The sequence below is a fragment of the Filicampus tigris genome, chromosome 15 (genome assembly GCF_054856515.1).
Source record: "Filicampus tigris isolate MCC_2025a chromosome 15, RoL_Ftig_1.0, whole genome shotgun sequence".
Lineage (NCBI taxonomy): Eukaryota > Metazoa > Chordata > Actinopteri > Syngnathiformes > Syngnathidae > Filicampus > Filicampus tigris.
The window spans coordinates 2,041,149-2,055,112 of NC_141231.1; the positions used below are offsets into that span (position 1 = coordinate 2,041,149).

Below are 13,964 nucleotides of genomic sequence, written 5' to 3' on the forward strand. Positions count from 1 at the left end.
ATAAACACATACCAGCTTACGTTACACCGCCATATTTAAAAGGAGGGTTTTGCATATAGTTGTAATGGTTTTCACCATGGGAAATTTGGGACAGCACCCAGTCATGTGTGATCTGATCAGTGTGAACAGCAGAGGGCTTAGGAAAGCCGGTGCGCAGCGTAATCCAGCCTGAGATATCCCGGCCATCACGGACTGACTGTGGTGTCTGTGTCAAAAAGTCCACAATCCAGTATCACAGTCAAGGTTGTTGGAGTCAACGAAAACTAACAACATAACTTCATCTAAAATTAAAAAAGCATTTCCGTTAATGAAATACAATAAAATCCCAAATGCTATAAAAAAAACAAAATAAAAACTAAAACTAGCTGAAACTACATCTTACGTTTATAAAACTAACTAAAAATAACAATTACAGAAATTGTCTTTGTCGATTGGTTTCATACGTGAGCTGTTGGGGTTCATTTTAAATGTATTTATTTTGGGATTGGTCCGCTGATAGTGTAGTGGTACACACGCCTGAGTTGTGTGCGGGCAGCGTGGGATCGATTCCCGCTCAGTGACAGTGTCTATGTGTGCCCTGCGACTGGCTGGCGACCAGTTCGGGGTGTAGTCTGCCTTCGCCCATTGACGGCTGGGATAGGCTCCAGCAACTCCCCGCGACCCTATATAGGATAAGCGGTTTGGAAGATGACATGACATGACATTTTGGGATTGCTGCACATAGCTACAAAAGAAGGAAGGTCAAACAGTTGTTTGAGAATTGTAGTTTACTTTATTACACAATATGTTAGACACCTTTTTTTTAAATCTTGCACTTGACTAATACACCATATATATATAAAAAAAACTAATACTAAAACTAATAAAAGGTTTTTAAAAAATCAACTAAAATGACGCATTTTCGAAAAAAATAAAGGGCAACACATTTGGTCAATTTTTTTTTAACTCAATTAAAAAAAAAATTTAAAAAAAAGAAAGTCAAAACGAAATAATTTGATGAAAAATCCCAGACTATTATAACCCTGGTCACAGTCTGTTTCTCCGCAAATGTAAGTGTGCGACAGTGGTGTTGTCGTGTTCTCCTGGAATCATTCCGATTTCAGAATGTCGGTTCTACAGTAAAGACAAAGGCGTTGACAAGCTAAGTTGTCGAGCTGGTCTTCATTGACTGCTTTAGTTGAATTTAATGTCCGATAGCCGGATAAATATTCCCATACACACGCAAATGCTTCCGTGTTTTGTTCTCGAACGGAGCGGGCTGTCACAGGGCGCATGCGCTTCTCCCGTGTACCTACGTCACACATAGATGTGAGACGTGTGTGTGTGTGTGTGTGTGTGTGATGTGACTTGAATATGGAAATACTCATTTGGCATTTGTTTTAACGACCAATTCGCTACTCAATTCGAGTCACCACCGATTAATGTATAGCCCAAGTGCTTTTATCCTTGTTTTTTCGCTTCATGTCTTCCAAAGTGTTGGAAACATTCTATGTATGTTGTAGGCACCGAATGGGTGGATCCTGAGGATCCTACTGTCATCGCTGAGAATGAGCTGCTTGGAGCAGCAGCAGCCATTGAAGCAGCTGCCAAGAAACTGGAGCAGCTGAGACCCAGGACCAAACCCAAGGTTTGTTTTTTAAAGTAATATACTATAGATACTAGGGATGTGCGCGACTAGTCGTTTAACCATTTAACCGTCTACGATTTATTAAACGTTTAGTATTTTACTAGTCGGTTAAACGCTGCATTATCACGCATCTTGTTCCTCAAGTCTCTCTGCCTCTGTAAACAAGTCAAGCACCAAGAGAGAGAATTGCTCCTCTCTCCCCCGCCCACACGCACACATAGTAGGGGGCGGGGACACTAAGTTTGGGGAAGAAAAGAGATGTCGAAGCTCCCACGAAAAACAACGCCCTGTTTGGCAGTATTTTGATGCTGAAGATGACAACAAGGTCGTCTGTAGGCTTTGTAAGCATAAACTCGCTTACAACCATTCTCCCAGAGCGATGAGAAACCACGTGCGGCGCGCAGCCTCGGGCTCCTGCCGCAAGCTGCGTAGCAACAATAGCACGTTAGCTCACCCCCAGTCGCGCTCAGCTCCTCGTCCCGGCCGGCAAGCGTGGGCAGCGGCGGTGGCGACTCTGGGCGGGGCGGGCCCTTCCCACAGATTTCCACAGCTGTAGCGGCCGCTGGGACACCGCGGTGGCAGCAGTCACCCTTCGCGGGGTCTGTAATCCGGCCGACGCGGCCTCGATGCGGCTCATGACCCAAAGTCAGAATCGTCTAAATTCATCCAATTGCAATATTGAGCCAACAAGTTCAACACACAAATGCACATATCTAGCTGTTATTTAGCTTATATCATGCGTAGCAGCAGCCACTGTACATACAGATAGATACATCAGGTACCATATGATTACATAAATTGCTTAGATTAGATAGACTTTCCTTGCTTGCCCTTAAAATGCAGCGTTGTTTGTCATATATATTTTCTTTCTAAAGCAAGACAAGGTTAGCCAATCAATTGGTGTTCAGTAGCATGCTTTCAGTAACAGCTGCAATATTGTATTGTCTTGAACTTCTCAAAAATAAAGCTCTTGTGAAAAATAATACAAAAACATTTATTCAAATAAATGTAAATATAGAATTTAAATTAACAAACTGTCCTAAATGTTTGGGCTAAAATAGCCCCTACTGTAAATACACAAAACAATTTTCATTTTCAACTTTGAATTCAATATGTATTCAATTTCAAGTTTTCTTGCTTATAGACTAGTCGCAAATAAAATTTCGGCGGGCAAATTAGTCGAAATTACCATCCCTAATACATACACACACACAGACACGCACACACACACACACACAGAGTGGCGGAGCCAGAACGTGGCTAATGGGTGGGCCTGAAAAAATCATGGTGGGCTTGAATATTTCTCTGACTGAGCACAATCCTCCTGTCCCGACGCATCGTGTATTCAAATAAAATGACAAACTGAATTATATGAAGTTCAGATCTTCCTTCGACAACCACAATTATGTCATTCCTAATATTCAATAAAATAAAAAAAACACAACAAAATGCAGATTAAAAAATAATTTAATAATAATTTAAAAATATAGATTTTTTTTTATTAATCTCACTGGGTGGGCAGTCTGTCAATCTGGGTAGGCCTGTTCTCACCCAGGCCCACCCATGCCTCCGATCCTGCAACACACACATATATGTGTGTGTATATTTATATACAGTGGGTATGGAAAGTATTCATACCCCTTGAAATTTTTCACTTTTTGTGTCATGCAGCCATTTGACAAAATCAAAAAAGTTTATTTTAATTTAATGTTCACTCAGCACCCCATCTTGACAGAAACAAAACGGAAAGGTAGAAATTTTCAAAAATTTATGAAAAAAGACTGAAATAGAAATAATATAATAATATAAACATAAATATAAATAATAAACTGAAATATCATGTGGTCATAAGTATTCAGACCCTTTGCAAAAAAAATTCATATTTAGCTCACATGCTGGCCATTTCTTCTAATCTTCCTTTAGATGGTTCTGCTCCTTTATTGGAGTCCAGCTGTGTTTAATTAAAATGATCGGACTTAATTAGGAAAGGTCTATATAAGACCTTACAGCTCACAGTGCATGTCAGCGAAAATGAGAATCATGAGGTTGAAGGAACTGCCCAAGGAGATCAGAGGCAGAATTGTGGCAAGGCACAGATGTGGCCAAGGTTACAAAAGAATTTCCTAAGAGCACAGTAATCCTCAAATGGAAGAAGTTTGGGAAAATACATGAATCGATCCTTTAAATAGATCTTTTCACCATAAATACATTTGAATTCTCTCATCATGCGAGATCTTGTCACTAAGCGAGCCTAGCGTATCAAAAAACATGGCTGAAGAGGGGAAATCAGCTCCAACAGTTAACAGAGTGTTTTTGCCATTTTATTTACACAGCCTGGCCTGTGGTTGTAATTGATTTAAATTGTGGAAGAGGTAAAACAATATTTTCATTAAGGATTGAAGTCAATGCAATTATATTAATCATGTATGTTTTATTGAACATGACCTGATCAAAACACCAAATAATAATTTGAATCTATTCCAACCACGTACAGGCACTGTGTGAACACACACACACACACACACACACACACACACACATATATATATATATATATATATATATATATATATATATATATATATATATATATATATATATATATAGATATATATATATATATATATATATATATAGATATATATATAGATATATATATATATATATATATAGATATATATATAGATATATATATAGATATATATATATATATATATAGATATATATATATATATATAGATATATATATATATATATATATATATATATATATATATATATATATATATATATATATATATATATATATATGTACAGTTCATGGCATCCCTCCATGGCATGACAGGTTTTATATCTCTTATCTTGTTATTCTTGACTCCTGCCTGCAGTTGTTAACTTTCCCAAATGAGGGCAGCTTTTAGTTCTACCAACTGCTTCACAGCTCATCACAGTTGTTGCATATGATGTGTTTATTGACTGCTGGTTTCCCTCTCCTTAAACAGGAAGCAGATGAGAGCTTGAACTTTGAGGAGCAAATTCTCGAGGCCGCCAAGTCTATTGCCGCAGCCACCAGTGCTCTGGTCAAAGCTGCTTCAGCAGCCCAGAGAGAGCTGGTGGCTCAAGGAAAGGTAGGGCTCACCCAACACACGATGAAAATGTATCTGTGGGACCCTCACAACACAAGGCCCCAAACTACAAAAATATCCCAGATTATCATGAATGCTACTTATTTTCTTTGAGTAAAATGCAGAAGAAATACCTTTAAATTGAATGGTGCCATTTTCACGACTGTCCCTTTTGGTTGATGATAATTGAAGTTGTTGTTGTTGGAAAAAAAAAACTTTTTTTCAAGGGCACTGTGCTACCCAGTTTGTACAGTTACTAAGATGGTCTAGGTAATGTTTGCCATGTCCAATTTTTATTTTCTCATTTCTGTGAACCAGCAGAAAGCCACATCCATTCATTTAGAGTTCCCCCCCCCCTCTATTGAATTTGCTCTTAACATGCTTGTGTACCCTAAAATAGATATCCATTGAAGTGTGTTTTATCTTCTATCTTCATAGTATCTATGATTATCTAATCACCCATTGCCCAGCAACAGATATGTCAACATAATAACAACGTATTTACAGGTGGGAGCTATTCCAGCCAATGCAGTGGATGATGGACAGTGGTCTCAGGGTTTGATTTCTGCTGTGAGTCTTCTACATCCAGCTTCATAAAATACTGGATCAACTAGCCCACTTGAACATGTCAGTCAATGCCTTTGACTCCTTAGGCTCGAATGGTAGCTGCAGCGACCAACAATCTTTGTGAGGCTGCCAACTCAGCGGTTCAGGGACACGCAAGTGAGGAGAAGCTCATCTCTTCGGCCAAGCAGGTGGCAGCCTCTACTGCTCAGCTTCTGGTGGCCTGCAAGGTCAAGGCTGACCAAGACTCCCAGACCATGAAGAGGCTACAGGTTAGCACTGCATGCCAATGTGCACTGTCCTAATACATACCTCTAATGTCCTTTTTGAAAACCAAGTCCAGATCTGCAGATGTATCATTTTAAATGATGCAACATTCATGAAGTAGACCACTTACATGGTGCTCAATCATTCCAAAGTTTTGGATGGTCATTTTTCAGAATTGTAACCATGCAGCCACCGGAGGAAGAAACATTATTAGACCGCCCTTGTTTCTTCAGTTTTTTTGTTCATTTTAAATGTCTACATTTGTTTAACAGAAACAGCTCATATTAGTTTAATTTAAGAGCTGATCTTTAGCCATGTTCCATAGTTTTCTTGATACTAACCAATGTCGGTGGCAATCGGGGGCGTGGTAGCCATTAGGAATTTGGGGAAAATATGTGAATTTTCCTGAATGGCTGATGTGTTTCCGGGCCAGACCTGGCCATCACGGTCATCAGTTAAACACAAAAACAGACTACATGTAACAAAGATGTTAATTATTTCTAATTAATTAGCTAAAAGTCCAGTCACTACAACAGGGCTGTCAAACAAATTTTTGTCGCGGGCCACTTTGCAACTACGGCTTCCCTCATTGGGCTGTTATGACGGTGAAAGCAAATAAATGTTAAATCGTCTCGCACTTACACTTAATCGTCTCCATTTGAGAAGAGCAAAGCTAAATGACAAGCCTGCCAACTTAGAGAAGAAGGTGAAGACTCTCCCTTGTGTGTCCCAAGATGGGCATAATGACATGTACAAGTGTCATATTATGCCATAATGTCGTTGTCCTGTGAAAAACACTTATGTCCAATTTTGGAAAAGAAAAAACACATTTTCAAGTTAATGCAATGTTTGTTACGCAGAATCACCATTCACGCAAAAATAAGAAAATTGAAAAAAAATTGACCTAAGTGTATTTTACAGAGCAGCGATGACAATCACTTTAACTTAGAATGGAACTAAGAGGGATTTTAATGTTTCGCACTCAAGTCACAGTCAAGGTTTCATGTTAACAACGTGCAATTTAAATGTAACGCAACAGTTCATTCGACACACATTCAGCAAACTATGGGTAACATAAACACACTATAATGATTGATACAATACAATACAATACAAAACGATTTTATTTACTCAATACCAAACACCATACATGAACTCCTGTCTCTGAACCTCTTGAGCAAACATCTTAACGCCTGGCTGCTGGATAAAAAACATTGTCATCACAACACTGCCTAGATTGCATGTATCTCAAGTTTGTCAAGTTTGTCCTGTGTTTTTTACCTACTGTTGCCCTATGCATTTTATCTATTGTTTTTAACATCAGCCTGCCGAAGGGACTAAAGATGGAAATTAGCCGTTGGCTATAATCTTGTTCATTAATATGTGTTGTCCCTCTTTTCAAATAAACTCAAACTCATTTAGTGCATTTCACAACACAGCAATGACGTGACATCCTCTTTAGTAGACGTCTCCATGAATTGATAAATTCTAAACGCCTCGCCTCATCTCCCCAAAATATTTCAACCTCCTCTGCATCGCTCCTCTGTAGATATGAGATGATAAAAAAAAGGAGCCCCTACACACTGGCCCATATTTACTTCCGTAAATACTGCCGCGTGACGTCATCTTTGCATGTCACTCAACGACATGCTTTGTGCGTTTCACATCATGGACGCGTTCCGTTCACAATACAAGTCGCATTTGTTTTTGTAACGGTTACATGTAGAATTTAACAAAAAACAAATCCAAATTGGGCATCACGCCCTTCAATCTGAACGTAGCCTACTAGTTGACTTTTTGGGGCTTTTTTTGTTGTTGTTGTTTTAAATCTAAAATATGCAGTGGTGCCTTGACTTACAAGTTTAATTTGTTCAAGCACCACACATGTAATTCAAATCACACACACACACTAGCTGTAGTACATTGGCCTTTAAATAGCATGACAGTAAGTGTCGGCTACCTCTCTTTGTAGCTCTCGTTCCCGAGTCCCCGCTGTGCGAAGCAGCTGCTGGCTGCTGCAGCAAGCAGCCGTCTGTCACTCTTTAGCAGGGGATACGTTTTAAAAAAAAAAAAAAAAAGTTTCCCAATAGTGACTTGCACTTTCCCCTTTTAGGGTGCTATACTGAGGGCTAATTTACAGCAGAAGAAAAAAAATATCGAATTATGCGAGTGAATGAGGTCGTGGGAGAAATCAAAAGTGAGCGTTGCAGGAGCACTGAAAAAAAAAAAGTTGGGTGGACTCAAAATTTCAAGGCAACAAACTTATAAAATTTTAAGTTGGGTAATTCAATTAAATATTTTAAGTTTTTCTGTTGTGAAGTTTCTTTCCCGCATTTCACAACTGTTGTCCCTTGTATTGATATAGATACAAGATATAACAAAAAACAACTTAACAAATTGTTTTGGAGTAAACAACTGTATTGATTTGTTGTGATAACTGACATTGTTGTAATAATGTAACTTTTTAAATCCCAAAGACATATTTAAATGTCCTTTCACAGTCTAGCCATTGAAACCCATGAACCTATTTATATTTTTTTCAAACATTTTCAAACATTAGGGTAAAAGAAGGTCAGAAAATGTCCTGGCACTGAGTTGTTTTAGCCCCCAAAAATACAAGTTGTGTTTTTTACAGTGTGGATGTCAGGAAGCTCAGTTCATGAAGCCAAGCACTATTTGTTGAAAAAATCTGTTTGTTAACCAATTTGTTAGTCACTCAAGGTTCCGTCTCAATTATTTCCCCCCCCACCCACTACACTGTAGTTGGGGCACTTGTGGGTCAAGGTACAACTGACTGAATTGTCAAACTGAAAGCGTGGCTAGTTCCAAGACATTGAAAGTGCAGCTCTCTCCCATCATAGCAAACGCTTCTAAATGTTCGATTTATTTATGACTGTGTATCTTATCTGAGAGCACATCAGCCAGTCCCGGCCAGCTCGTGTTCTTGGATCCAATCAGCAGTGGCTTATCCCCTCCTCTTCTGGGCCTGCAGCTGCCACCACAGTAATTCCCATACCTTTATGTCCAGGGGGATCTTGGAAACAATCCACCAGTCAACCAATGGCACCCGCAACTCGAAACATTAGCCCTGACCCGTGTTTACACTCTTAGCATCTTGTCCCTTCCCCTTGCCATGATGCTTTTTAAAGCTAATCTCTACATCTTTTACAGGAGAAGTCAACCCAAACATATTTCATTCAAAAATATGTGCTAATTATGCAAGCCCACTAGTTGAAACAAGGCATTCTGATTAATATTGCGTTTGTGGAATAAGAGTTAATCCACTCGTTTTTATCCATCAAAGGGGGCGGCCATTTTGTCACTTCTGTCGACTGAAAATGACATCACATTACACAGGGCTCAGGTAATGACCAAATCACGGCTGACCTGTTTTCTGAAGCTGAGCCGTGATTGGTCCTTACATGAGCTGAGCAGTTGTGATGTCATTTTCAGTCAACAGAAATGACAAAATGGCCGCCCTCTAAGATGGCTAAAAAGGGATGGATTTTGCTTCTTAACTCTTATTCCACAAACGCAATAATAATAATCAGAATGCCGTGTTTCAACTAGTGAGCCTGCTGAGAACATATTCTTTAAAAAAAAAATGTGTTTGGGTTGATGTCCTGGTTAAGGCTGTCATACATAAAACGAGTCATTTTGAACTGGCCCGGTGTGAGTGTGACCATGGGAAAAAATGTGAATTGTATTCTGGACTGGACTGTAGTAAATATGTTTTACAAAAGTGATACTTTTGTGTCGTGGAGAAAACAAAATCATCATTTAAGACATCAGCTTTATGGGTGGACCGCGATCATCCTGGGGTTAGCAAGTAGCCTCAGTGTAGGCCCACAGCTGTTGAAAGTTCACGTCAAGGGTCTGATTAACAGTAACATTCCAGTCAAAGATAAACGAGTAGAATGACTGTAGAATGTGTTTGTGACTGTCATCTACTGCTAGCTCAGTCTGCTCCAGCCCACAGAGCCACAAAAGGAGAGAAAGCTCCACTTCGTCGACCAATGAGAGAAATGTTTGACTTTGAGTGCGGCAAACCAGCCCACACTTTTTCCTTTTACAGCAATTTCCAGGCACCACAAAAAAAAAAAAAAAACATTATGGTTTTCAAGTCTACTGTAGTGGTTGCTTTTTTTCCCTTTAAGGAGTTGCTGCTCACAAGACACCAAGCTATGTGTCTGTTGCTCCAAATATGTGCACTCATTTCCCTGAAAATACGTCGTCATCGAAACAGATGAATGGCCTTCAATAAAAGTTTATGTTACAACTAGAGATGAGATTTGTTTTGGGTTTTTTTTAGGTGCCACCTGTATGCACTTTTTCTTAACTGATGTCTGCGTTTCTGTAGGCGGCTGGAAATGCTGTGAAGAGAGCTTCGGATAACCTGGTGAAGGCAGCACAGAAAGCAGCGTTTGATGCTCAGGATGACCAAGCAGTCGTGGTCAAGAGCAAGATGGTGGGAGGAATTGCCCAGGTGAGTCCAACTGCAGACATTCTAGTCATTCAAGGTGATGATCTAATGTAGGCATGAACAACTGATGGTCTGCCGTAGGAATGTAAGGTTAGGCGGACGACAGGCCTGCTGTATTAGTGGATGGATTAAGCCATCATACGCATTTGTAACACTGTTAAGTGTTGCGTTTAGCATTGTTTTTGTAGGGCACACATTTAGTAACGCCTCATGCACTTCAAACAAACTCTCTATGGTTCCTATGAAGGAAAAAAAAAAAAAAAAAACGGGTTGATTTTGAAATAAAAATCATACATAAGACGCATTGGGTCATAAGGCGCATTATTTTGGTGAAATAGTATGTAGTGAAATAGTTTATTCTAATTCGACCCTATATTTATTTGATAGATTTAGCGCTATTATGCTCAGTTAAGACCGGCTGAAAACATCAGGTAGCGCCGCGTGTCTCGCTTGCTTTTGTTTGCGGTGTACCTACATGGGGGCTGCTTCAAGCGGAGGAGGGGTCCTCGGACAGACGAAAAAAAATGTTTGAACAGCGCTAGTCAATCTGGTGGCCGGTGGTTGTGTTATTATTTTGGCTCATGCTAAATGCTAAATGCTATCATGGTTTACAATTCAAGAACTGTAAATAAGTCGATACACTCACCACTATCGAACATTTTTTGCTTGGTCTCGGCAGCTATTGGAAGCTGGCTATGTTGTTTGCCTTGCGCCCCGTCCGGTCCCCCATTGCTGCAATATGCCGCAAGAAAAGCTTAACTTTCGTTGGGTCTACCGTTAGTAGAACTACATTTCCCATGATTCTCACACATGAAAGCAGGAAGTAGTTCTAGTCCCGGTGTGATGAAAAACAGAAGCCCACTAGCAATTAGATGCAGATGAGAATGAGATCGCAAACATGAATGAATGTGAAAGTAAATAGGAAGGAATTTAACCTAACGTTTACCCCTCGGTCCCACAGAGCACAATGATATTATCGCACATTCTAACAATGGAAATGTGCGGCCAGAAATGCTGAGCTGACCGCAACATTAGGCTAGTAGGACTACATTTCCCATGTTTCTCAGACGCAGAAGCAGGACATAGTCCTAGTTCCGACGACAAAAACACAGATGCCTGCTAGCGATTAGATACGCATGAGAATGACAACGCAAACGTAATAGGAAGGAATTAAAGACTCCTTATGGTCTGTAAAAATAAGGTACTTTTAAGTTCCTTGTTGTAGTGGTTGTAGTTGCAGTTTGACTAAGTGATGGCCAGTCCATCACTTTTACCCTCAGCTTGTTTGGTAAGGCAGTGGAGCGATGTTTTTGGGTTGTTATCATGTTGGAATGTCATGTTGGAAAAATATCGATATCGCGATATTGGCTCATGCAGTATGCATATCGCAAAGACGTGCAATATTTTTTTCTTATGGAATTGTATGCCTTTATCTGAATTTGACCAGTCAGACGCAAACTTAAATGTGCATCGCCACCCAATAGTGGAACATTATCTAGAGCACTGATTCTCAACCACAATTAACCTTTTTACATACTTTTTGTGAATCATTTTGTTAAGTAATGTGCCGTGATTTTTTTCCCAATGGGAAAGAAAAAGTATGCGAAAAAATGATCTAGATTAATTACAATTAATTAGTTAAGAATACATTGAGCTCGCTTATTTTGCTGTGTGAAAAAAATGTATTTCTTTCATTAGATAAGAAAAATGTCATTTCTTTAGGAACATGTTAAATATCACAGTAAAATCTATATCACTATGTTCAAAAACCATATCACATATCGCATGGTTTTCCAATATCATGCAGCCCCAAACCTCACCTGGTTGTTGTCACACATGCATGACATCATCTGAACCTAATAAGTTTCTCACTCTCAACATATCACTGGACAGGGTTGCAGTAATCCATATTGTTCCAGTGGCCAGTAGTAGACAAATAATCAATCTAGTATTTTAACAGATATGTAATTATTGTCAATCCTTATTTGCATCAGTAAAACCAAAACACTTAACAACTAATATTTATTAGGTGGGTATTTTCAACACAACAAAGATATTTTGGTTGAATAATGAGGGTTTGTTTACACAGTGCGCCAACATATTGTGTTGCAGATCATCGCCGCCCAAGAGGAGATGCTTCGCAAAGAAAGAGAGTTGGATGAGGCCAGGAAGAGGTTGGCCATGATCAGGCAGCAGCAGTACAAGTTTCTACCCTCAGAGCTGCGGGAAGATGGTCAGGAACAGTGAGAGAGTCCGTGGTACAATAGTGATTCATGCAATGCTCAGGACCTTCACCCAGCTACATGAAGAGGAAAAGGAGGAGGGGGCGGGGACTCTAATTCCACAACAGTTATTCTGAATGTGTCCCTCTAAGTCATTGTCAAAGTGAAATGTTCTATAATACCAGTGTTTAACTTTGATACAGAAATAGATGTGTATGCCTATCTATGCTTTTTGATATGTACTGAATGATTATTTACTTTTCAAAATATAGGGCTCACTTTATAGTTCTTTTTTTTTTTTTTTAATTCGAACTGTATGGTTTGCATTTTTGGACATACAATGTGCCTTCATAAAAAAAAGTCCTAAGACTTCATATCAAGTCCTGCCAAGAGTCTGCCTTCATCACTCGAACTTTAGACAGTTGTAGCTAAGCACAATCGATGCTTTATACGAAAATCTCTATGCAAATGTTATGTGAGAAAGCATTTTTAAAAGCGGCTCAATGTGTAAATGTGTCATGAGCACATGACAATATTTGCAATATGAGCTCATAGTTTTCCAATGAAAGCAGTGACATTGCAATGGAAGAGTGGAAAATATATTTTTTACAGATTTAGCAATTTATTTGTTATTTTACTTTCATTCGTGTTTTACAGCATCGTTTTTGAAATTAAACAATGACAGTATTTAGTCTTGGGTTATATTTGAGAGACTGGTCAAAAATCAGGAGGATCATATTTAACATTGTATGAACTGTATTTGGATGTGAAATGATTCATTGAACCTTTGCCAAAGTATTGTGTCTGATGCCTAACTAATGACAGTCTACTGTAGGGGATCCCTGTCACAGTTTAGTTTACGCATGTCTGTCTATGCATTATTTTTAAGTTACATTACTCTTTCCCTTTACGAAGAGCCAAATGTTAAATCACTATTTTTCCCAGTGTATAATTGTTTTTGAAAGTGCCTTTCTAGTGAATGTATCAAGTAATTGAATACATTCTCTGATGCCTGTCATTTATCCTCCAATGCACTTATTCACTTCACCAAGTTAACAGAGCATCTTATAAACTCACCATTTAAATAATATTTGGCACAGCTATTACTTAAAAAAAAAAAATCTGCCTTTTTAAAAAGCCATTATTTCACATTGTGACTTTGGTATGAATATAATGCTGGTGTAAAACAGTAGCAAAAGCTATGTTTATGCATTAAAGCCAGTTTTCATTGGAACACCATCTCCATTTTTCTGTCCACGTTCACGCACATTCTTTCCAGTATTACACCCTTGGTGCATTGTCATTATCAATGGTCTACACACCCATGTTCAAATGTTCGCTTTTTGTGGTAAAAATAACACCAAACATTATTTCCACCATTAATGTAATGTATAACCTATACAAATGGGAGAAGTCCAATGAAATAAGATAATGTGGGTTTACAAGTGTGCAGAGTTGCACACCCTCCGAGCACTGTAATTGGATGATTGTGCCTGTTTTTGGAATGAACCAATTGCATTCATTTCACTCATGTCAAGTGGGAGTCAGCGCACACTTGTCACCATTTCAAGTTTAGCCTCCATTTAAAGATGGTGATCTGGTTGGTACACTATTCCTGACTTTTTTTTTTTATTTGCTTTCTAGCCAAATCCTGAATCCCAGACCCCCCAAAAAAC

The 13,964-nt window shown here is 39.0% G+C and overlaps 1 protein-coding gene across 2 annotated transcripts in view; it reads left to right on the forward strand.

The window, feature by feature from the left end:
- The window catches only part of tln1 (talin 1), a 101,445-nt gene extending 87,923 nt beyond the window's left edge, over positions 1-13,522 (forward strand). For both annotated transcript variants that reach the window (XM_086053306.1, XM_086053307.1), the window contains 6 exons: positions 1,503-1,627; positions 4,630-4,755; positions 5,260-5,322; positions 5,406-5,588; positions 9,944-10,069; positions 12,179-13,522. In XM_086053306.1, the coding sequence (XP_085909432.1) occupies positions 1,503-1,627; positions 4,630-4,755; positions 5,260-5,322; positions 5,406-5,588; positions 9,944-10,069; positions 12,179-12,313 (758 nt within the window). In that variant the 3' untranslated portion in view covers positions 12,314-13,522. The remainder of the gene's footprint in view (positions 1-1,502; positions 1,628-4,629; positions 4,756-5,259; positions 5,323-5,405; positions 5,589-9,943; positions 10,070-12,178) is intronic.
- The last annotated feature ends 442 nt before the right edge of the window (positions 13,523-13,964 follow it).